Source organism: Ursus maritimus, unplaced genomic scaffold (assembly GCF_017311325.1).
Source record: "Ursus maritimus isolate PB19 unplaced genomic scaffold, ASM1731132v1 scaffold_6, whole genome shotgun sequence".
Classification (NCBI taxonomy): Eukaryota; Metazoa; Chordata; class Mammalia; order Carnivora; family Ursidae; genus Ursus; species Ursus maritimus.
Window position 1 is genome coordinate 29,171,363 of NW_024426774.1, and position 23,796 is coordinate 29,195,158.

At 37.5% G+C, this 23,796-nt stretch overlaps 2 protein-coding genes across 6 annotated transcripts; one reads left to right on the top strand and one right to left on the bottom strand.

Moving 5' to 3' along the window:
* Positions 1-387: 387 nt before the first annotated feature.
* Positions 388-20,807, top strand: CEBPZOS (CEBPZ opposite strand). 5 transcript variants are annotated; one of them, XR_005832803.1, is made up of 6 exons: positions 388-436; positions 3,118-3,233; positions 4,469-4,513; positions 5,103-5,187; positions 15,488-15,629; positions 17,676-18,096. XR_005832803.1 is itself a non-coding variant. In XM_040623109.1 (5 exons), exons 2-4 carry the CDS (start codon positions 3,119-3,121, stop codon positions 15,598-15,600), a joined length of 273 nt encoding a protein of 90 aa, XP_040479043.1. In that variant the 5' UTR covers positions 388-436; position 3,118; the 3' UTR covers positions 15,601-15,629; positions 20,682-20,807. The 5 variants fall into 5 exon arrangements, 4 of the variants coding, with proteins under 4 accessions (XP_040479043.1, XP_040479044.1, XP_040479045.1 ...); XM_040623109.1 differs by lacking the exons at positions 5,103-5,187; positions 17,676-18,096 and adding an exon at positions 20,682-20,807; XM_040623110.1 differs by lacking the exon at positions 5,103-5,187 and having other exon boundaries at positions 17,676-17,750.
* Positions 5,194-23,779, bottom strand: CEBPZ (CCAAT enhancer binding protein zeta). The gene is made up of 16 exons (XM_008700224.2): positions 23,575-23,779; positions 19,846-21,347; positions 16,969-17,200; positions 16,235-16,415; positions 14,832-14,920; positions 12,185-12,238; positions 11,578-11,680; positions 11,412-11,480; positions 10,001-10,067; positions 8,543-8,643; positions 7,736-7,793; positions 7,250-7,443; positions 6,747-6,836; positions 6,293-6,354; positions 6,132-6,213; positions 5,194-5,358 (listed from the first exon to the last, which is right to left on the bottom strand). Exons 1-16 carry the CDS (start codon positions 23,728-23,730, stop codon positions 5,219-5,221), a joined length of 3,180 nt encoding a protein of 1,059 aa, XP_008698446.1. The 5' UTR covers positions 23,731-23,779; the 3' UTR covers positions 5,194-5,218.
* Between the last annotated feature and the right edge of the window lie 17 nt (positions 23,780-23,796).

A 23,796-nucleotide genomic window follows, 5' to 3' on the forward strand; every position in this document is an offset into this window, starting at 1 on the left:
GTTAGGTTTGGAGCAGGCTAGTTACCCCTGCCCACTGAAGCAGTTCTACATTTCTAACAAACGCCAAGGTGATGACCATATTGCTGATTCTTGGAGACTATCACACTTTGGGTTGCAGAGTGTAGAAAAATAATTGAGCATAGGTTTTTCGAGTCAGTGTCCTAAGTTCAAATCCAATTTTATCTCTTGTTAGCTCTGGGATTGTAAGCAGGGTAAAATTCTCTCCTCTGTAAAATGAGACATTCATAGCACCTATTATGACACAGGGTTTTTGTGAGGATTAAATAAATTAACGGACACAGCCCTGAGTCACGATCTGCTCTCAGTAAGAAAAGCACAATAAAAAGTAATTACGGTGTGGGGCGGGGCCAACGCCAGGAGGGGCGGGGCTTTGCCAACCCTGGCGCACGCGCAGTCCTGTGAGTCAGCGCCTCAGGTAAGAGAGCGGTGGCATTAGCTGGGTGTCTTGACTTGGGCTCTCCAGAGCGCGGAGTGGGGCAGGTTTTTGGGGGGCCTCCCTAAAGTTCTGGAGTCATAGGGAGGAAAGTTGGGTGTCATTATATCCTTTCAGCGGGAGAGCGCGGGACAGGCCCGAGTGTTTCCGGGTCGCTCGGCGACCTTGCCGCGGCGGAGCAGTGCGGCCTGCGCTGCCCGCGGAGTTGTTTGCGAGCCGGGCGGGGGCGTCCGGGGAGCCCGGGCAGGCGGGAGAGCGCGGGGGGCCGCCGGCGTGGACTGGAGACTCCGGGGCGGGGAGCCGCGAGGGCCTGAGGGTCGTGGGTAGCCAAACTGAGGCAGCTCTCGGAAGCCTCGCTGGCGCCTTGGTTCTGCACCGTGGGAACGTGGAAAAAGCGCTTTAGCTAATTAAACCCAGGGATGCTGAGAAACCTTGCTGTCTAGAGTGCGAGAGACGTTGCCGTTTGATAAATCGTTTTGCCTGCGATGCTGAGCCCCGTGGATTGCCAGTTGTAGTGCACAGATTGAGGCGTTTTAGGACGCAACATTGAACGTTTGTGTTAAGGTTGTGCACCCTAATCAGCTTCTTAGCCCAGTGTGATGTGAACCCCATGGTACACAGCCCTGCTTTTCTTCGAGCCCATTCGAGGACTGCTTTACTTTACTTATTTACTTACTTACTGATTGATTGATTGATTGATTGTAAGCTCCACGCCCAATGCGGGGCTTGAACTCAGGACCCTGAGATCAAGAGTCCGTGGTTCCACCTACTGAGCTACCCACGTGCCTCGAGGACTGCTTTATTTTAATACCACCTAAATTCCATCCTTCTCCAAAATCTCGTCTAATCTTGTTCTTTCTCTGCCAGATAGTAACGCAACTTTGTAGTGGACAAGTATGCCTTTGGTGGCCTTTATCAGCTAGGCTTTTTCAGTCGTTGTAAACACCTTTCCTGAAGCTGAGGGACTTGTAATGTAAAATGTGTGTATATATGTGTGTGTGTGTATATATATATATATATATATATTAAAGGTAAATGTTGTAACAGTGTTATTTGTACTTTATTTTTTGAACCCTTAACCTCACCTTCTCCCAACAAAACAAAACCCAAATTTTCCTTGGATTCCTTATACTGTGGATATTGATGCAGGCAGGCTTTATTTTTAATTTAAAATTTTTTTCACCCATTGCACATTAAAAATTACCCTAAGAGAGGTCCCTGTACTGAGCATGACTTACTTTCTGTCAGGTAGAGTATTGTAAACAGCACAACAGTTCTCCCTTCCCACCAACTCACCTGCCTGTTGGTTATGTATAAGTTCTTCTTTAACTTCCTGCTTTTTTTTTTTTTTAAGATAAGAATAATAAAGTTTTAATCTTTTAGTCCCCAGGGTGATCACATTATCAAAATGAGGGAATTTTGGAGGGAAGGGACACCTGGTAAAGAGATTAATTAGATAATCCTACAAAAATAGGGTATTTAATTACCCCACTCTCAGGTATTGTGAAAAGGAGTCGAGGGAATGGCATGAATGCATGGCCATGAGCAGAGAGCTGGGACTGTAGAGTATCATAGTTCTTATTGTCTCTGCACAGAGGGCAGAGAACAGTATGACACAGAACATACATTGGACAGTATCAAAATCCTGAGATTAAAAATGACTGGTTTCTCCTATTGTCGGGGTTATAGGGAAGCAGAGTAAGAACTTGCATTTACATTTCATACATTCAGTAAAAGTCATATATGCTATTTTTTAAAGATTATATAGCCCTTTCCCTTGTTTCGCTTTTACGTTGGAGGATAATGAAGACTCAAACCCTTTTCTTGATTAGCTTTTATTTTAGTTGAAGAGAATCAAGATCTAAAGTCTAGTTTGCCACTTACTGGGTGATGGTGGTCAGTTTTCCTCCTAATGTGGTCTAGGGGCCTCTTGTATAGAAGTCATTTGGAGCTGCTTGCAGATGGGCAGATTACTGGGATGCTAACCCTAGACTTGCTGCATCAGAATCTAGGGGAACTACAGGACTGGGGAAACTGCAGGTTGAGGCCCAGGAATATGCATTTTTAACAAGTCTTTTGGGTGATGTAATTAGTTTGAAACTACTGTTAGAATAGCAGCTGCCCAGGAAGAAGTTGATTTGTTGCTCAACTTTGTATAAAATGCTTGGGCTGTGGCACATAGTTCAATATATATTGTATTAATAAAGGAAAACCTCCGGCTATGAAACATCTACAGACACTTACACAGAATAACCTTACTTTTGTAGGGTACTTATGAAGAGCTTTCACGTATGGTGCCTGTTAGATCATGTCTTAATTCCTAGTTTAGCTTAAAAGAAATGATTTACCCTATCAATATTCTATATTCTTAGGCAATTAAAAATCTTAATTCCATAAATTGTTAGTTCTTTTTTACAGTGCTTTTTTGTTTCCTCTCCTTTTTGTGCTTTATCCAGTGGTGTCATTGGTTCATTGTGTGGCGTGGAGATTGAAAACTAGGAAAGTGGGACATACCAAATACAGATAGGCATACAGTAGTAACTTCAGGGTTTTATCCCTAAATCATTCAGACTGTGGGAATGAATTGGAGTTGTTTTTGTGGAAATGGTATAGTTTGTGTATGGTCATTCAGGTTGACATGTATTTGTTATTGTTGAATTTAGGATGGTCCGCACCATGGAACCAGTGGCAAAGAAGATCTTTAAAGGAGTTTTAGTAGTTGAACTCTTGGGTGTTTTTGGAGCATATTTTTTGTTTAACAAGATGAACACAAGCCAAGGTAATCCTAATTCAGAAGTTAATGCATTGAGGTACTAAACAGCATTTTTAGAGAAACTGCTTCTTCAATGTATTAGGCATTTTGGGTTGCTGGAGGGGAGGGAGGTGGGGGGATGGGATGGCTAGGTGATGGACATTGGGGAGGGTATGTGTTGTGGTGAGCGCTATGTATTGTGTAAGACTGATGAATCACAGACCTGTAGCCCTGAAACAAATACGTTATATGTTAATAATAATAATTTATATGGCATTTTTATGGACACAAGAAGAAACTTGGTGTTAATTATTGTGGACTTAATGACTCTTCTCCCTAAATAATGTTATTTGTTTGTAGACTAGGGAAAATGTTTCACATTTCTATGGATTTTAGTAGTCTGGGTCATAGAGCAAGTGTCTGGTCTGGCTTAATTTGGGAACACAGGTGAAGAAGTTTGGCCTGCTGCTATACCTTATTGTTTGGTAGACTGAGAAGTGGTGGCAGAGCTGAGTTGTCAAGTAACCAGTTTCAAAGGCTATCAGAGTTCCTCCTCTGTTCTCAATAACTAGGTACTTAAAACGTTTCCCATGCCACTGGCTGTCCCCTGAAAGTACTGCGACACATTCTGGAGGGAAATTTTATATTTGAACCCTCAACTTTTAAAATGAGGAAGGGCTGCTTTCTCTTTCCCTAGAGCAGGTACTAGTAGTCCTGGGGGTGGTGGCCATCTTTGAAACTTGTCATTTGTCCTCTTAAGGTATTTCACTGGAACACTGTGCTCCAGGATGCACACAGTCACTTCTGAAGTGTAAGAGTATAAAAGAAAACATCTGAACAGTATATAAAAGCAAATTCAAGTTTTTAATTCCGTGACAAGATAAAATGGAATCCATAAAACTATTGTGTTTACAGATCCCATTTTACCTTGCTATGGAATTAGAAATTAAGACTCTATCTCAAACTTCATAATTACATAAGGGAGTTACACATTAACACTGAAAACTTACTTTTCTAAATAAATTACATCATATATACAGGCCAAATTTGAAAAACTCCAGAATAACGCTGGGGGGCAACATGCAAGGCAATTTATACCGTGTGCAGGAGAGAGTTCCTAATTACCAGAAGGACCATAACACATTTCTCATCTATAGGATTCCTATCTCATAGACCCTAAAGCTAGCACTAAATTATGTATTATGTTTTAATACAATGAATTTCCAGTCATGTCTAATTTTAAGACTTCTTTTTTCCATCAGATTTCAGGCAAACAATGAGCAAGAAATTTCCCTTCATCTTGGAAGGTATGTTTTTCCTTAAGACTATAAAACAGCCTTTTCAGGTAGCCTTTAAATGAAGTAATTTCTTTAGGACCAATTAAGGGTTAAAGGACTTTTTATTTTGTAATGTCAATTTCCAAGACAAATTACTGTTTATCCCTATTTTAGCTCTTTCTGAGGACACAGGGTGGCAAAAATTCTCTTTTGGAGATGAGTAGCTACCAGTGGTTAAAAACATTGGAATGAAACGTATCTGAGGTGGTGGTGACAAACCACAGCCTTAAAACTTCAGCGTGACCTCTGGCTTGCTAATTTCTTGGAGTTGTTTCTTTCTCTGTCCAGTAGCGGTAATAATGCCAACCTTATGAACTGCAAGGATTAAACAAGATGACATTGTGTAATCAGCACAATAATCTGTATAAAGTAATGCTTGATAAATAGTGCTCATTACAGTGATTAGTACAGACGCTAGAGGGCTTGTACATGAAACATGTATCCTACTGTCTTTTTCATTTTACCATGTAGAAATAAGGAAAAGAGGCTTGATTTCTCTCAACATAGTTTAATTTTAACACTTTTACATGATTTTATAAATGACTATATTTATTTATAGTTTATTACAAATCCATTGAACAGTCTGGGATGTACGGAGTCAGAGAGCAAGATCAAGAAAAATGGTTGAATAGCAAAAATTAGGAGTAAGTACAATTTATAATTTATTCAAAAAACTCATTTTCTTTGCTTTTTAATTTTTTGAGTGGTTTTTGGCCTCCTCTTTTTGAAATTTTTCTTTTTCTTGATGATACTTTTCACATCTCTGTTGTGTAGCCAGTCATCGCGTTCAGCCTCCCATCTAAGCTGTTTGAGACCTTTGAGGGGGAGAAGAAAGATGAGCACACCACACTGCAGACTGCTGGCCCCACAGAGTAAAACAGGAACTTCTGGTCTGCCATGGCTTACAGTCATTTCCCAGCCACTGTCCAAACCCCCTGCTTTTGTTTGTTGCTTTCCTTTGGCATTTATTGTTAAAGACTACTGTTTAACAAATAAAAGATGAGGAGAGGAAAGGAACAAATGCTCTAAAGATTTTATTTCCCCTGAACACTTTCATTGGCAAAAGAACAGAAGCCAGTAACTATCAATATCAGAATTAAAATGTCTATAAAGTACTTACAAAGTTACTTAGCAAACTCACATTACATAAAAACAGCCTGCCTTCCTAAAAAAACCTGAAGTTAAGTGTTTAAAGTAACTAGTCTTTATTGCTGTAGTCTAAAATGCTTTTTTAATCCTACATACTCCCTAAACAGAGATGAAAAAGCCATTCCTTCCAGGCTATAAAGAACCATTTTATTCATCCTTACTAAAAATGGTCCTTCAAAAAATATTTACATCTTCAGAAGTTCTAAGATAAGGCCATTTGAAAACCTCCATAAAAAATTCAAGTTACTTGGGCGCCTGGGTGGCTCAGTCGGTTAAGTGTCTGGACTCTTGATTTCAGCTCAGGTCGTGATCTCAAGGTTGTGGGATGGAGCCCTGTGCCTGTTCTGTTGGAGATTCTCTCTCCCTCTGTGCCACTCCCCCCTCTCCACCTCCAAATAAATAAATAAACCTTAAAAAAAAACCAATTCGGGTTACTTACTTGCATTATCTTTGTTAGCCATGGCATTCATGCCAATGTTATCAAACTTGGATCCCATATTTTCATCCAATAGGTGGCCAAACTTAAACAGAGATACATTTATTAGAAAACTCAAAACAATGTGGAATAGCTAACGTCTTAAAGCAGTATATTAGTCTCACCTCCTCAGCAGATACAAATAGGCTGGAGTCATTGAAATTTCCTTTCTTTTTTTTTCTTGGTCCTAAAAAAAGTACAAGCCTAGATTATTAAACTGTAAATCCAATGATTCTGGAAAAATACACATCTTTTTTAAAAATTTTAATCGAAGTATTGTTGACACACAAAGTTATATTAGTTTCAGGTGTACAACAGTGATTCAACAATCTTTCAACATGGTTTTGTTATAAAAAGGTTGTATTTGGATTAAAATACAGAATTACAGTTATCTTCAAGCACCATTAAGTAGCTCACATTTAAAGACAAATATAATTTATTTAAGAGTTAGTATCCTAATAAAATTGTTGAGATGACAATAAAAGCAAAACCAAAATTATACTAACCAATTTAGAAAATTTCCCAAAATGATAATGAGTAGTGACTTTTACACAGCCACTGCTTAAGACATTTTCTTACCTTGAAATGATCCAGCAAAGTCAAAATCATTTGCACCTTTTCTCTTGCTTCTCTTTGTCCTGATTTTAGAGCTGACTTCATCATCAAGTTCTATTCCCCCCAAACAAAAACAAAACAAAAACAAAAACATGCTATTAAGTAATTTAAAAACAACAGAACTGCTATAGGGCTAAGATAAATGATGAATATTTTGATTAACTTTAAGAAATAATTCCTATTCTAACAGCAACAAAAAAAGGGTAATTTAATAGCTCAACAGGTATTGTGCAGAGCGCCTAATTGCTGATTAAAAAAAAAAAGCTCAAAACTCAACTGAAATTTCAGTTCCAAATAAGAGGGGGAAAAGGTCCTATTTAAATTTCTAGCCAAACTGATTATTAATTTGAATACAAAGTAATATTTAAAAAATGCTTCAACAGGAAAACTAGCCTATACTGAAAGGAAAAATACAATTTTTTGCCTTGAATTTTAAAAATGCTTACTTGGGGGAAAAAAATGCTTACTTGGAATGCCCTCACTTTCATCATCCAACACATCCATGAATGTTCCTCCATCTTCCTCAATTTCAGTAAATTCTTCATTCATACTTCCTAAGGAAACTTCATCATCATCCAAGTTATCGAGGCCATCATCACTGCCTTCTGAATCTTCATCTTCTGGGTCTTCCTTCGCACCTTTTTTTTTCTTTTTCATGTTGCTGAAGAAAAACAACAACGTGTAGGAGAGAACATTGTTTTCTAAGGTGTTTTTTGGTGATTAGCAGGGTACTAGGCTATTAACAAAGTTACAGACAGCCTAGAACCTCTATTTAATATACTAACATGCATTATAAAGGTCTAGAATGAAAGTACTATATCCATTTCCCAAGCTTATTTCAATAAATTTCTCCTACACATCACAGAGTCCTGTATTCTGTTCTGAGGAAATCAATTTGAGAAATGCTGAGAAAATAGTTTTTTAAAAAACAAGATTGAAGAAAAGTATTTTACCCAGCAAAATCAAGGTCATCCTTTCCAGAGGTGAAACAATTATCATCTTCAAATGTGTCTGTCAGAGAACAAAATACAAACTGTCAGATATAGCAAGGAATAACAAAGTTGCCAAGTCTTCTACCTGAACGAATTAACAGTCATTCTGCTATTTATGAGAAGCAAGCACCAAAATGATATAAATCTGACTACTGCTGGTGTGTTTTATTAATCTACATAAGCCTGTGAATATACCGACCTTAATTAAATCCCCAAACTAAAATGGATTCCAGTTAATTTTTACGGCAAGAGGGTAAATATCAAAATGATATTTAGCAACTGCAATCCTTTTAAGTGCTTATTTTTAGTAGATATAATACAATGTGCAAAAAAAGTAAACTCAATGTAAGCTTTTCTAATTTCCCATTTTTTGTTTCAGTCTAAATATAGATTAAAATTTTTGTAGCTCTGTTGATCACAAAGATGAAACAGGAGGCTACTGCTACCAATAGTGCAAGGAAGTTAGGAACAGTAAAAACAGTTTCTCTTCGGTAAGAGATCAGGATGAGTATATGCCTTAAGAATGAATATACGCCACATAAATACAAATTTATTTTTCCCACAAACTGTCCACGCACAATCCTAAGTCTTTCTGGAGCAAGTGTGGGTGAACTGCCATATGCCATCAAAGTATTTCTTACTACTCCATTGTCATTTGCATGGTATTCTTTTCTAAAACTAAGATTCCTACCACTAATATTCCATGGTTCTATAAGTTAACAGAAACAGATTATTTTACAGATTAAACAGTCAACAAAAACAAATTACCAATCATCTTTTCAAACTCTTCATCATCCACATCTTCTATACTTTCTTCATCTGCATTCCGTTTTTGTTTCTCTTTAACAATAGCAACCTTCTTATAATACCTGAAAAAATGCATGTTATATATTTGAAAATTTTACTTTTTTATTTTTTAAGATTTTATTTAGAGAGACAGCATGCATGTGTGCACATGAGGTGGGGGGCAGAGGGAGAGGGAAAGAGAATCTCCAGCAGACTCCTTGCTGAGCATGGAGCCTGACGCAGGGCTCAGTCTCACAACCTGGAGTTCATGACTTGAGCAGAAACCAAGAGTCAGACACTCACAATTGACTAAGCCATCCAGGCGCCCCTATTTGATAATTGTATTAAAGGGTCCATTTTGCTATAATCAGAGCACCTATGACCAGTGACACAAGTGTAAAAACTGTTAACTCAGCTGGATATAAATGACTAAAATTTGTATTTATCATAAACAAAAGTTTTGAATTTAAACAGCAACTTCTGAACGCAAAGTATAATAAATTTCAAAGATTTAGGATTTAGTTTTTCATAAAAACAGCTGAACTCATCTTAATTAAATGACTTGGTAAAAGGTTGTTTTAGTGTCAACACTAATGTGTTAGAAATAAGACAAAAATGTGGCTCTAGACAACATCTAATCACAGTATTTTATCAGACCCATTCTAATACTAGGGGAGAGTGAAACTTAGCATTCTGCAGATGGGATCATACCCTCAAAATTCTTCACACAAAATATTTTAAAAAATCAAATGAAACAATTAACCAATCAGAAAACAATAAAAATACTAGTAAGTTTAGACTTCTCTATTTAACAACACAGTGAATTTTGCTAATTGGGCTTAGTCGTATTTTGGACAAATTACTCATGAGTTGCTTATCATTATGTTAGACCGATAACAGATTTAAAGCCTATAAGACAATTACTATATTAAAAAAAATAAGAGATTCAAGATTAGGTTTTACAAAGTCAAGAGTCATAAAATAAAATTTAAGCTACATTATTAAAAATATCCACAAATTTACTTGTTTTAAATTTCACTTAGATATTTTAAGATTAGCAAACTGAATGATTTATAAATTCCTTTAGCAAAAAAATAAGCTGATATACTTTTTTTAAGAGATTTTATTTGAGAGAGCGAGAGAACAAGCGAGCACAAGCAAGCACAAGGGGGGGGAGGAGCAAAAGGAGGAGAAGCAGACTCCCCACTGAGCAGGGAGCCCAATGTGGGGCTCAATCCCAGGACCCTGAGATTATGACTGAGCCGAAGGCAGCCCCTTAATCAACTGAGCCACCCAGGCATCCCAACTGACATACCTTTAGATTTTTTCAAGAGAGACCTATGTTAATGAAGCATTTTATGGAATCTAAAAGTTTCATCTTTTTTCCTAAAAATTTAAATATTAATAGTTCCCCTAAAAAGACTGCATTAAGTATATTACCTGTAGAAAAATAGTTCATCCACTGGTATTTGGCTTTCTTCTTTTGCAAGGAACTCCTTACTGTTCACTAGGAAAACAGATTAAGAAAAAACTTTTATTAAAATAATCCTCATTATGTTATTCAAGCTCATAAGACTATATACAGCATACCTACAATTCTGAAGTCTCAAAATGTAAGGAAAGTGGACAGAAGGGATCTTCTAGTGCAAAGGACAGTCTCTGGAAAAGTCTGAGTGCAGGAGACCAAACATTTGAAACTGCTGGCTACAATGACATATGTAGCCATCAATGAATGCATCACTGTGGAAGAACGTTGTTTTCATTGTCCTCCAGCTGCATCCAGGACCCCAATTTTAAGTGAAATAAAATTAAAGAGTTCTCTTAATATCACTTTAAACTTATCATCTTGGGAAAAAAGACAATAACTCCTGCCATTCTGGAACAGGAAGTGAAGGTAAACAGAATTATCCACACTTTTACTTAATACTGATGAAAATTAAGGAACAAGAACAAGGAACTACAAGAATATTAGTTTTCTCTCTTCACAATCAAAATTTCTAACTCATCTTGCTTAAAATTGGATTTGGCTTCTAAATTTTAACTCTATTAACTTTGGGTAAGTCCATTTACATATCTGGACCTCTGTGAAATAAATCAGTTGGAAATTAAATGATTAATAAAGTACAAATTAACCCTAGTCTCTGAATGAAAATAATATAAAGAAATGTTTGCTCTGAATACAGAAACAGAATCAAATCCACAAGATGGGTACTCAGTACCCATAAAAAGTTATCACCTAATTTAAAATGATGCTCTGTGACAAAACTAGTTGTGGGTTTTCTGCTGAACCCACATTAAAGAACTTAAGATGGTCTTTAATTATAGCGGTGTGTGAATGGCTCAGTTGGTTGAGTATCCGACTGTTGGTTTTGGCTCAGGTTGTGATCTCAGGATTGTGGGATCAAGCCCTGCCTCAGGCTCTGTGCTCAGCAGGGAATCTGAGATTCTCTCTCCCTCTGCCCCTCCCCCTGCTAACACACTCTCCCTCTCAAAAAAAAAAGATGGTCTTTAACTCTAAAAGATAGTTGTATATGGTCACCAATAAAGCTATCGATGATATAAAAATGGCAAAATGTTGGTAATTGTTGAAGCTGGGTGATATTTACAGGGAAGTTCATTATACTATCTATTTACTTTGGATATGTTTGAAATTTTCTGTAATAAAGTTTAAAAAAATAAAAGGCCTAGTCAGGCACAGTAAACTTAAAAATGCATACACATTTTTGGGAACAAAAGATGGATAATATCTCTGCTTAGGTTTATTCTGGTAAAATGGAGCAAAGAATAACATAGTTTATGTTACTGACTCGTGCTTTCTTGTCAGTTTCAACCGTCTAGGCTTTATACTTACCAGCAAGACTACGAATATCCTTCATAAAATGTTTTCTTTTTGGCTGCATCACAACGCTTTCTGTGTTTTCTGGAATGTAAAAATCAAGACAGTGTAATATAAAACCTAGTTGTATGCTTATTTATTAAATGTCAAGTGAAAACCAAATACTTAAATAGAAGCATACCTTTGCCTTTATGTAGCTTTGGATTTCGGTATACAAATCGATCTAAGAATCTCATTAATGTGAAATCCTGGAGTGGGTCCCCTGAATACTGAATATAACTTCCCTGAAAGGTGGAGGGGGTGGGAAGATTAAGAAAAAAAAGGAAAAACACCATCTACTACAATGCATCAAAGGCACATATATGCCATAAATGACATCTCATCCCTCTTTACTTAAAGAATTAAACAGTCATACATATACATACATATTTTATGATACACTGTTGATTTTATGGATAGGTAAACAATATGAATACTGTAGGTCATCTATTAACCAGGAACCAAACACTGATGTGGCCAACACAGCAAATGGGAAAGGGCAGTCTTCAGGAGAAAAGCCAGAATGTAATAAATTACTCTTGCAGTTTTCTAATATCCTGTATTTCTATTCACCACACAGTGGGAAGAATTACCTGCCGTACTGTATTAAACAAGTCATTGGTCCTTGACAATGGCAGAAAATGTTTTATGATTCTGTGTGGTGGATAGAAAACACTGTATGACCAATTATTGGTTATCTAAAACTAGACTATTTTTTCTTATTTCTTGACTTTAAATATTAGACTTACCTGAAGGATAGTCTTTGCAAAAAGGGCCACAGAGGGATGAAAATGCTCAGATAGCTTTAAAAAAAAAAAAAAGGAAAGTCAACTCTTACTACAGTTGTAAACCCAAAGAACTGAAACTTAAGCCAATACATTAGAGAAGAGTGAGTCTCAAAATTTTGGTCTCAGGAGTGTTTTATACATTTAAAAGTCAAGCACTTCAAGAGCTTCCTTAGTTTAAGTGGGATACATCTGTTTACCTTATTAGAAATTATAACAGAAATTTTCTTTTAAATTTTTATTTATTTATCTCTACATCAACCGTGGGGCTTAAACTCATGACTCCATGGGCAAGAGTCGCATGCTCTTATGAGTGAGCCAGTGAGGTGCCCACAATAGGAAATTTTGAAACAATTATTTATAGTCCATTTAAAATAACAATGAGTCTATTATATGTTAATATAAATATTTTATGAAAAATGAGTTTTTTAGAACAAATAAGCATTAGCAAAAAAGAGTAGGATTGTTTCAGTTTTATAAATCTACTTAATGTCTGGCTTAATAGAAGACGGTGGATTCTCATATGTGCTTCTGTATTCCATGTTATTTTGTAGTTGGAAGTATATGAGACAATCTTGCCTCACACAGATATATATAGTTGGAAACAGGAGGGTTAACTGATAACCTTTCACATAATTATGGATTTTCTTCTTTGATACTACACCCAAACTGAAATTAGTTGCAATATGGAATCTGAAACCCTATCAATCAGCTTTTGGTACTTGCTACTTAAAATTAATTGGTCTACTTTGAATAGATCTTTTAATTAAAACCATGCCTTTGTAACACTGAGCATTTAGTCATTTGGAAAATACTGATTAATTATGCAGTTCTTCCACAGGTTGGTTACATTATCACAAAAATCACATCGTTACTATCACCACCGATTTTTTTTTTTTTTTTAAAGATTTATTTATTTGACAGAGAGAGACAGCAAGAGAAGGAACACAAGCAAGGGGAGCTGGAAAGAGAAGCGGGATGCCGGGATCGTGACCTGGGCTGAAGGCAGACACTTAATGACTGAGCCACCCAGGCGCCCCTAACCACTGATTTTATCAGAAAAGTTTTTACATATTGAGAAAGTGTCCAGTTCAAGGTAGTGGTTACAAGATTTCCAAACTTTTACTTTGGTTAAAAGCTTGAATTTTATCATTGACAACAAATACTGTCAGCTGTTTTGCTTGAAATAACAAGTTCACTTCGTTCACTTTCAAGAAAATGTCTCCCAAATGCCCAAATCTGAATAACCAGTCTGTCAACCAGTCTTTTATGAACAAAGCCGCTGAGTTTACAACAAAATACACAGGTACTTTTCCCAAGACACAAGACAACCTCATTCTTAGCTGTGCGGCAGAAGTATGTTATGGATTCTTGCTGTATCTGCACATAAACTATGAAAAAGACATGTACTTTAGGGTCAAGATAATCACTAATTTTTTCTATTTCATCGTTTTTTTTTTTTTTTTTAACGATTTTATTTATTTATTTGACAGAGAGAGAGACAGCCAGCGAGAGAGGGAACACAAGCAGGGGGAGTGGGAGAGGAAGAAGCGGGCTCATAGCGGAGAAGCCTGATGTGGGGCTCGATCCCATAACGCCGGGATCATGCCCTGAGCCGAAGGCAGACGCCCAACGACTGCGCCACCCAGGCGCCCCGTTTCATCATTCTTATGTGATACTAGCTTTTTTTTTTTTCCTGAAGGTACACGACAGTGAAGAATATAATGGCTACTGTCCTTATCTGCGCTGAGGCACTAGCAGTTTTAGCCATCATTTCTTTTCTTTTTTTTTTAAAGATTTTATTTATTCATTTGACAGAGAGACAGCTAGCGAGAGAGGGAACACAAGCAGGGGGAGTGGGAGAGGAAGAAGCAGAGGAGGAGCCTGATGTGGAGCTTGATCCCAGGACTCCGGGATCACACCCTGAGCTGAAGGCAGACGCTTAACGACTGAGCCACCCAGGCGCCCCTTAGCCATCATTTCTTTAATACCATCACTGCCACTGTCCACAGAGTGACAAAGGCAATAATGTGCCTTGGTATTACTATGAAAGTAGCTGTGACTTTGCAGACTCACTGAAAAGGTGTCAAGGGCCCACAGGAGTCTGTGTGGTAAGACACTTGCTTTTCCAAAGATACCACAGAAAGTTTATTGGAAATATGGGTTCCTCTAATGCATTTAAAAAGTAACTTTATTTGCAAACAGTTCTATCATCACAAAACTTCTCAAGGAGATCTAATGCATAAAGGAAAATCAACCCATTTTAAAGAGCCATTATATGCAATAATTTACCTACAAAAAGCAAAATTTATTTATAGCCATGTATAACATCCTTATTTTGCATCCACATTATTTAAGATTTGCTACATGTGAATGTAGGAATGTATAAATGTGTAAATTTAATGTTTATCAAAGACTACAGAAATATGGGTTATAAAGCATTACAGCTGGGTGCCATGCTTCAAATTGCTCCCTTATGCCAATTAACTAGTGTCTAAATAACTAAACTACATTGATCATTTACAAGCAAAATGGAAACTTCAAGGTGTTAAATCCATGAGGGCATATATAAAGCATTAATGAATTAAAAGACGATTTAACATTACTTTACCTTTTTGAGTTCCCAAAGACTTGTATTTTCAGCTCCACAGAATAAAGGGTTTCTACTGAATGGATCATATGTCTTTAACTGTTTGCCACCTGAGAACAAACAAAAATACTATATTTCAAATGCTTTATTCCTAGCCCAAGAGTTCACTAAAACCACCATCACTAATGTTGTCACCAGTAACTATAATATATACAGGTATATGTAAGGAACTATAATTTTCAACATTCTTAGTTAGCCAGGCATCCTACCTAGATTAAACATTCCAAGCCCCAACAAGAATTAGATATGGTACGCAGGGTAGTATTTGCTACTGAATAAACCAGGCAGCAAAAGATGCCCAAATCTGGATCAATTAGGTTATAAGGCTTAAAATGTCAACTAGCCTGAAGATTTTAAATAGGTCTAAATTCTTCTGGAACTTTAAGTGCACTGAATATTTCTTATTAAATTACGTCCAGGAATAATTCTCACTTGGAACAAGTTTTATGTTATTTTCAAAGAACTTCCAGAACACATTACAACAAACTGTCTACTTCACAATACACATGTTCATCATCCTTCTAAAGGATTATTCTCAGTTTAGCCTTCAGGGAAATTGATGGATTCTTTTAAACACTTTCCTGGTTGCTAGCATACTTCTCTTTTATACTTCATAGGCAAACTGAAGTTTGGGGAGATGGAAAAGTTGACCAAGAGTTCCACAACAAGTTTGAAGAAATGGACTGGCACATTTTTTGATCTCCAAGGTTTAGTGTGCTCTTCTTTATAGCTCAAATGAAGAGGCTGCATTTCGAAAAGGTATCTGCTTTAATTTCTAAGATCAAAATTACTTTAAAACGTGTTACTATCTGTAGTATTATTAATAAGTAGACAAGTGATTCACTATGTTAAAAATTTACTTCTAAGTTCCTGAATATATCTGGCTATAAAAGTTCTACTTAAAAAAAAAAATACGGAGGACTTCTAAAATGGTATAGTGTTAATTTCTATTAAGATCAAAGCGGGGGGGGGGGCGCCTGGGTGGCACAGCGGTTAAGCGTCTGCCTTCGGCTCAGGGCGTGATCCCGGCGTTATGGGATCGAGCCCCACATCAGGCTCCTCTGCTATGAGCCTGCTTCTTCCTCTCCCACTCCCCCTGCTTGTGTTCCCTCTCTTGCTGGCTGTCTCTATCCTGTCGAAAAAATAAGTAAAATCTTTAAAAAAAAAAAAAAAGATCAAAGGGGGGACACCTGGCTGGCTCAGTCAGTAGAGCATGCAACTTTTGATCTTGCAGTTGTGAGTTCAAGCCCCACGCTGGGTGCAGATTACTTAAAAAAAATTAAATCTTAAAAAAAAGAAAGATCAAAGGAGAATCCAATTCCTGTTTAAAAGTTCAAGAGAACAAAAAGATTTAAGAAGCTCACCTTTCAAATTATCAAAGTGCACCCAAGAAGCAGACTCTGATTTTTTTGTTACCATAGCACTGTCAGACACATTTTCTTCTGTCTCAGCTGTTTTTACGGTATCTGTTTCTTTATCTGCATTGGTGAATTTTTCTATGTTTTCATCGTCTCCTATGTCGATAAAATTCTCTTCATCAGACTCCTAAAACAAATGGTTTAATAAATCTGCATTAATCAACTGGAAGTCTGTATTCAGTTATGAAGAAGACCCACTTATTGCTATAATGGTGAAACATGAAAATTCCATCAATCAAATTTATAGGCACTGTATTCTTTTTTAAAATGTAAGAGAATTAAGTTCTGAGCCACAATTCCCTGAGGCTGGGATTTTTTACATGAAAACATTCAGCCCTCAAATTTCTGATATGTTATAAATAACCCTATGAAGTAGGGGCTACTATGTCCATTTCACAACTGAGAAAACAGGTTTAAGAGATCCACTAGCTCCCTAACTGTAATTACCTCATACAATTACAGGTTAGTGTAGTACAGTTTACTATGAGTGAAGGGGTCAAGCAACATGCCCACCTAGTAGAACTGTACACCTGGGACTAAAATTCAGGTCTGTCCAACTCCAGGACTCACACATGTTCATGCTCCAGAGAACTAAGTAAGTTGCTGTCATTGAAGCAAAGAAGAAAAATACCAATATATTTCAGAACCCACTCGATTTAAAAAGCAGTTGTAAGATATACCGGATGATCATCTAGTTGACTTCTTAAACCTGGTTTTGCTTTAAGGATCTCAGACACAAGGTATAAAGCTCCACATATGAATGGTGGCATCTGTTCGCAAGTAACTTGGAGTAACCTCTTCACAAAAGCCTTCACCCTGCGCAACACGATGTCAGCTTTCAGAGATTTGTAGATAAGATTAAGAAACATGGCTTGCTTAGAGCACATCATCAATCCTGGATCCAACATCTTCCTATAAAACAAAAACAAGATCAAATGTTTATTCATAAAATTTCTCTACAACCAGTAGTAGAGGCAACTGCTAACCTCGCTTAGTTAGGGATAATCTTCCTGTTTTTTTTAGATCAAGAGACCTAAGATGTAAAATGGAAGTCAATGACCAAAACAAAGAATGATGATCTTGGGGGAAGGTGGGAATATCATAGGAGAGACATTTTTTTGTGGTTTCTTTCCTCTTTTCCAAGGGGTTTTCCATTCTTTAGGATGACAGCATAATTTTTATACAGATATAGAACCTCACACGAAAGGCTAACCCAAAACCAAGTAATGAAAACTGACCTATGAAAGCAGTGGACTAGACCAGAGTTATTACCCTTGTACCACTACCCCCTACTTGGGGGACCAGACGCCTCCACATGATTCTAATGAACACACATGTAGAGTAGAAAACTGAACATGATAACTTTAAACTTTTCTCCTTATCCTAGCTGCTGAATCCTAGAGGTGCTCCAGCTGCTCTTGCCGTCCAGACATTAGGATATGCAGAATTCACACAATCCTCAGTATGTGCTCATGTGCAGTGTTGCTTCTTATTCTAAGCACTTCTGTGAACTTTTTTCCATTAATACTAGAAATGGGAATATCTGACCCTGTGAAGCATTTTCATATTGCTCCGCATACCCACTTTCCCCCATTCGTTAGTTCTTTAATTCTGGTGATACTGAGATATCCTATATTATTCAATATTTGATATTCAATTTTGTCTTCACATTTAAAATTTTCAACATTTTCATCCATTTTGCAACTCATTTTTAAAACACTTGAGAATTTAGATACGTGTGTCCCTGCCATTTGACAGAAAACACATTCTTGAAGTTTTTGATAAAACATATTTTTGTAAACCAAATCTTGTTTCCTTTATCTTTCAAATAACATTAGGTAAATTTTGTTTAAATGACTCTTAAGAAAACCAAAAGAAATACTGTAAGAAGGCTTAGAAAGTCCTTTGAGTAAATCCATCTGTGAGAGCTCTTAGCAAGCAGTAATTTAAAGAATATAAGAATGTACTCCTCACTTAGACTGTTGTGTTAAATACTGAGATATTAAATGGATATTAGAAAAGTATGTTTATGATAGATTCCAAACATTGTCCAAAAAGTTCTTATGACCATCAAAAGTAACAAAAAACCCCTAAGATCCCGAAACCTCTACATTTTCAGCCCTGGAACTCTAGAGCCAAGCTAAAGAAGTACTTACTACTTAAAACAATTGTACTCTTAAGAGTTATGGAAAGGATTCTGTGATTTTCTTTAGTGTACCTGTGCAATCAGTACCATGAAACATCATGAACTCCCAAAGCATGAAGACCTGGATTTGCCACCTAACTTGACCTTGTCATGGCTTTTTTTGCATAAATTACAGTACCTCACAGACTGGAGAAATGTTAAGAGGAGTAAACTTAAGGAATTCATCTGAGTAGTATTAGTAACAACAGCAGCCAACACCTGCCGAGCACTTACTGTGCATGAGGCACTGCTAAACACTTAACACATACTAAGATTACATGGGTTAACATACACATGAACTCGGTGAAGCCCCAGTTTTGTCACTTTTTAGCTATGTAACCTTGGGAAGTTTTATAATTGTAACAATAACCCTACAGGATAGGTGCACTCCTCTTCATTTTATAGACAAGCTGGGCCACAGTAAAATGGCATCCATTGTGTTTACTAATAGGATTTTAAAGAGGATTAAGTAATTTGTCCAGAGTTACACAGCAAACTAATGGCTGGGACTCAAATCCAGGCACTGTGGCTTAAGTTCAAGATATTAATCAGTACATTCTATTTCTCACAAGATATATGTTATGTAAAATTATTAAAATGAATTAGAAAGGAATATATAGCTTGTTGGTATACTTGAAGAATTCCAAAGTGTTTACACACTACTCAAAATATCATCCCTCAATAGGTGTGTGTCAGGACAACTACAAAATTCAGTGAACAAAATTTTAATCCCAATAATTTAAAAAATTCCAAAAATGCAACCCTAACCCTCCCTAACAGACTTTCTTGTTTACAGTCTGTCTTCCTCAATATGAATGTAAACACCTCTAGGGGTGGGAATTTCGTTCCGTGCTCTATCCAGAGCACCTAGAAGTGTCCAGCATATAGATGGCACCTAAAAAACTGCTGTTGAATGAATTACTAAATGGCTGTGTGAAGGACAGGAGGAAGAAATATAGGACTGAGGATGTGAGTGAGGGGGAAGGGAGTGAAGGAAACTTCAATTATATCTGCAGTTCTAATTTTTTAATATTTTAAAGACTTAAAACAGTATAGCAGAAGGTTAAAGTTGAAATATTAGGTGGTAGGATATGGATGCTTTTTTGGGGAAGGGTATTTTTCTGTATTTTAACAAGTTCTCAAAACCAAAAAATAATGTATGCAAAACATGTAACATAATTTTCCAACAGGAAAGCAAAGGTTAGTGACTTATTCAAAGTTTGTGATTAGCAAATGCTGAGGTGGGGCCTAAAATCCAGTTTTCTAAGTTTCTTGCCCCACAGAGTGGCAAAGTAGATGCTGTGTATTAAATCACATTATTATTAAATCACGTTATTCCTCACATTCACCTATTGAAACGGTATGTACTTACCTATACAATGCTGCATAGTATCGATCTGATATCGTCTGCTGAGAGTTCATTACTTGGAAAAGCAACATTAAAGCCTGTACACTGGTATTAAAATTCACAACATGCAACACTTTAAAAAGCGTGTCCACCTGCTCCCTCACTTTGTCATCACCGGTCTGGGCGTAAGGGTATGCCCTATTTACTCCTGTTAAAAGGGCACTAAGCATTTTTGACTCAATATCTTTTTTCTTGATACAAGTCCGAAAAAAACAAAAATACAGAGTAATTAACTTATTAGCTAATTCACTTTCTTCATGGGAAAGGACCATTTGATTTAAAAAGCAAATTGCATAATATTGCGCTTTGGAGCTGATATTTGAGCGGAAGAGCAGCCTTTCTACTTCGCCACATACAACTCCTTTCATATTGGGATGTTTACAAAGCAATGTCTCTAACAGATGGGAGGCTTTTGTGGCTATTCTGTTCTGAGGATCTCCCAGTTTATTTACCACCTGCACAAGAAGAGCCTTTTCTTCTTCAGGTTTGTTACAAAGCAGCTCATGAGCTACAACAAGAGCTCGAGTTTTAGTGGCTACTAATGAATCATGACTTAAGGTTTCTAAGATCTGCACAAATTCAGCCACAAGGTGTTTCAACTGGTGTTCAAAATACCATAACATCAGCCTTCTATCTCTTGAGTCCTTGTTGCCACTGGACAACTGTTCTAGTTTGTTGAAGGGATGCTGGCTGAAAATCCGGAGTTTCCGACTGTCTGGCAAAAGGTCTGTAATGAGTAACTCTTTGAAAGTATCCAAAGCCATGAGGCACTGCTGTTTGCTACCCTTCTTTTTAACAAGGTTCACGAGAGTTTCTACAAACTGGAGTGTGTGAACAGCATCATCCTGAATAAGAAGAATCATGGCTGCCATCCTGTCACCTAGCGTCCCTGATGACACAATTGTCTTCATCCAGGTAGAAGAAGCTCCTTTTTGGTTGTTTGTCTTATTTTTGAATAAGTTGATTTCATGCTCATATAATTTCTGAGCCAAGATTTTGTACTTAGACACAACATCCTGAGGCTGGGGTTCCAAAGAATATTCATTGCTGTACTCCAGATCATACCATTTGCCTCCAGGCTTGAGTAACAATGTCTGTCTCTCAAAAAATTCAAAGATGTCCTGTTGTTTATCTTTCTTAACTTTTGGTGTGACACTGTTGTTCTCATAAGAATGTTGTTCTGGCTTCTTCTTATTTTTTACCTTACCGAGTGATGTCCTTTCACTTTCCGCTGCATTTTGCTTTTTATTATCTACTTTAGATACTTTTGCTTCTTTTTTGCTGGCATTTTCTTTTTTAGCTGGTTCATCTTCTTCAACTAAGAAAGCTTTTGCATACTTGGCCAAACTAAGATTTTGAATAAATGCTTCCAATTCACCTTGCTGAAGGTCATCGATTGCTCCTTTTTTGCCTCCATCTACCACTTCCTCATTTTCATCCAAAGTAGCCAGCATAAGGTAATCTTGCTGCAGTAAACAAAAGAAAGTTAAAAAATAAATTACAAATCCAAAGTTTAGAAAAACTTCAAAAGTTAATTTGAAATCTGTATCTTTACAATCAATTAAATTCAATTATCATGGTATTGCCTGGGCTCCCACCCTACAACCAAGTAGATATTTGATGAATCAAAGATTTACATGTAGGGAAAAAAAAGTTATAATAGGAGATTGCACACCATAATTAAAGTAATTTCAGAGTAGAGAAAACCTTTCCAAATGACATAAAATGCAGGCCCTTAAAGGCAAAGATGGGTAAAACTGTCATTCTCTCACACAAAAAACATACAAAAGTCAAAAGACAAATAATAAATTGGACAAAAAAGGACTGGCAACTGACATCAGAGTAATTGGGCTTAATATTTAATGTAAAAGTTCCTACACATCAGGTCATCAGGTAAGGAAGTGATAACTGAAAGATCTGCAAAGGATATAAACAAATGGTTCATAAGGGGAAACTGGTTTTTTAAAAATGTGAAAAGATGCTCAACTTCACTGACATTAAGAAAAATCCAAATTAAAACCACCATGATGCATCCATTTTCTAATCTGTCAGGTGAGGAAGATAAAATTGTGACAGGTGGTGTTGGGGAGATGGTAGGAGGAAAAGGCACCTTCCTACATGGCTGATGGAAATGTAAATTAGCACAACCTCTATGGAGGGCAACTTACTCCCTTCACATCAAAATACAAGACACACGCTCTTTGATCCAGCAGTTCCATTTCTATCAATTTAGATTACATATATGTTCACAAACGTGGGAAAAGATCTATTTTCAAGATTATTTACTGAAGCATTACTTAAAATAGCAGAAGACTGATAACCTAAACATCCATGATAAATGGCTGCTTGGAAAGATTAAAACAATGATTTATGCAGGCATAAAACCAATGACACCACTTTATATAGTGATATGGAAGAATCTTTAAGACAGCAAGAAAAAATATACACAAAATATTATACAGTATCTTGTGTAAAAATAACAAGTGTGCGTTTGTTTGGAAGATATAAAAGACATAAAAATACGTGCTTTGGCTAGTCATTGCACAGCTAAAGATAAAAGTGGGAAAGAGAACTTTTCACCAAGTACTACTCCTCTTTTTTAAACGGAATTTTTTTTTTTTAAGATTTTATTTATTTATGTGACAGAGAGACAGCCAGCGAGAGAGGGAACACAGCAGGGGAGAGGGAGAGGAAGAAGCAGGCTCCCAGCCGAGGAGCCCGATGTGGGACTCGATCCCGCAACGCCAGGATCACGCCCTGAGCCGAAGGCAGACGCTTAACGACTGCGCTACCCAGGCGCCCCAAAACGGAATTTTTTTGTAGCGCGTGAAATATTACCTATTCAAAAATTAGTACAACACAAGTACAGGGCAAACTGTATCTACCCCTGTAAACTGCATTTCTCCTGGCCCTACTTCTCTCCCCACCAATAGCCTCAAAACATGTGCTAAAAAAAGTAAGCCAAATTCCGTCTTGTACTTGCTCCAAACTCAGAGAAAGGCCTATATTCTGACCTCTCGGACCTCATTTCTTATTACTCTCCTTACCTCACTCTGCCTCAGCTACACTGACTTTGTTGCTCACAGGACAGCCTGGCTCACTCCTTTCTTTCCTACAGTTTTCTTCTCAAACATCTCAATGATGAGTTTCCCATCACCTCATTAAAACTGTTACGCCTTTCCCACTGATTATCTTGTTTTCTTCTTTTTCGTGGCACTACTCAGCATCTGACATACAATATTCAAAAGTTTGGTTACTGATTCTTTCCCTTAATTAGGGTGTAAATTCCAAGAGAGCAGAGGGCTTTAGACCGTAAACATGTGCGTCTACTCCATGAGAACAGAAGTTAACATTCCAACAACACTGGAGTTCAGAACACTGATGCCACGACGTCAGGACCCAAAAAGGTCAGTCTTCACCGACCTGATGGAGTGCCAGTTATAGATCAGTGAAATGACAGGGTCACCTACATCCTACGAAAGGCCACACTGTAAAAACGTTCAATTCCAAAGGGCTCTTCGCTTATAAACAGCAGTGGGAAAATAAGTGTGGGAAGCGCAGAGCGCATATTTCGAAGCTGGGATCTGAGTGCAAGACGCCCTCCCACGCTGCCGCTCGGGGGCGGCCAGGCCACTCGTGAGACCACTCCTCGCACTCTGTCCCGTTCCTTGTCCGCGAGTCAGAAGCCATTACCTTGGTGCCTCCAAGCCGTAATACTTCCTCCAGAGAGAACCCATTCTCGGCTTCGTCGTTATCCTCCTCGTTGTCCTCGTCCGGATCTTCTACCGCCTCCTCTCCGCGCCAGGGCCGCTTGGCGTGGAACTCCAAAAGCTTCTTGGCGGCCGCCATTACCAGCAAAGCACGCGCAGAAGAGCCACAGCCTCCTTCCGTTTGGCTGAGTGACGTACTTCCGGC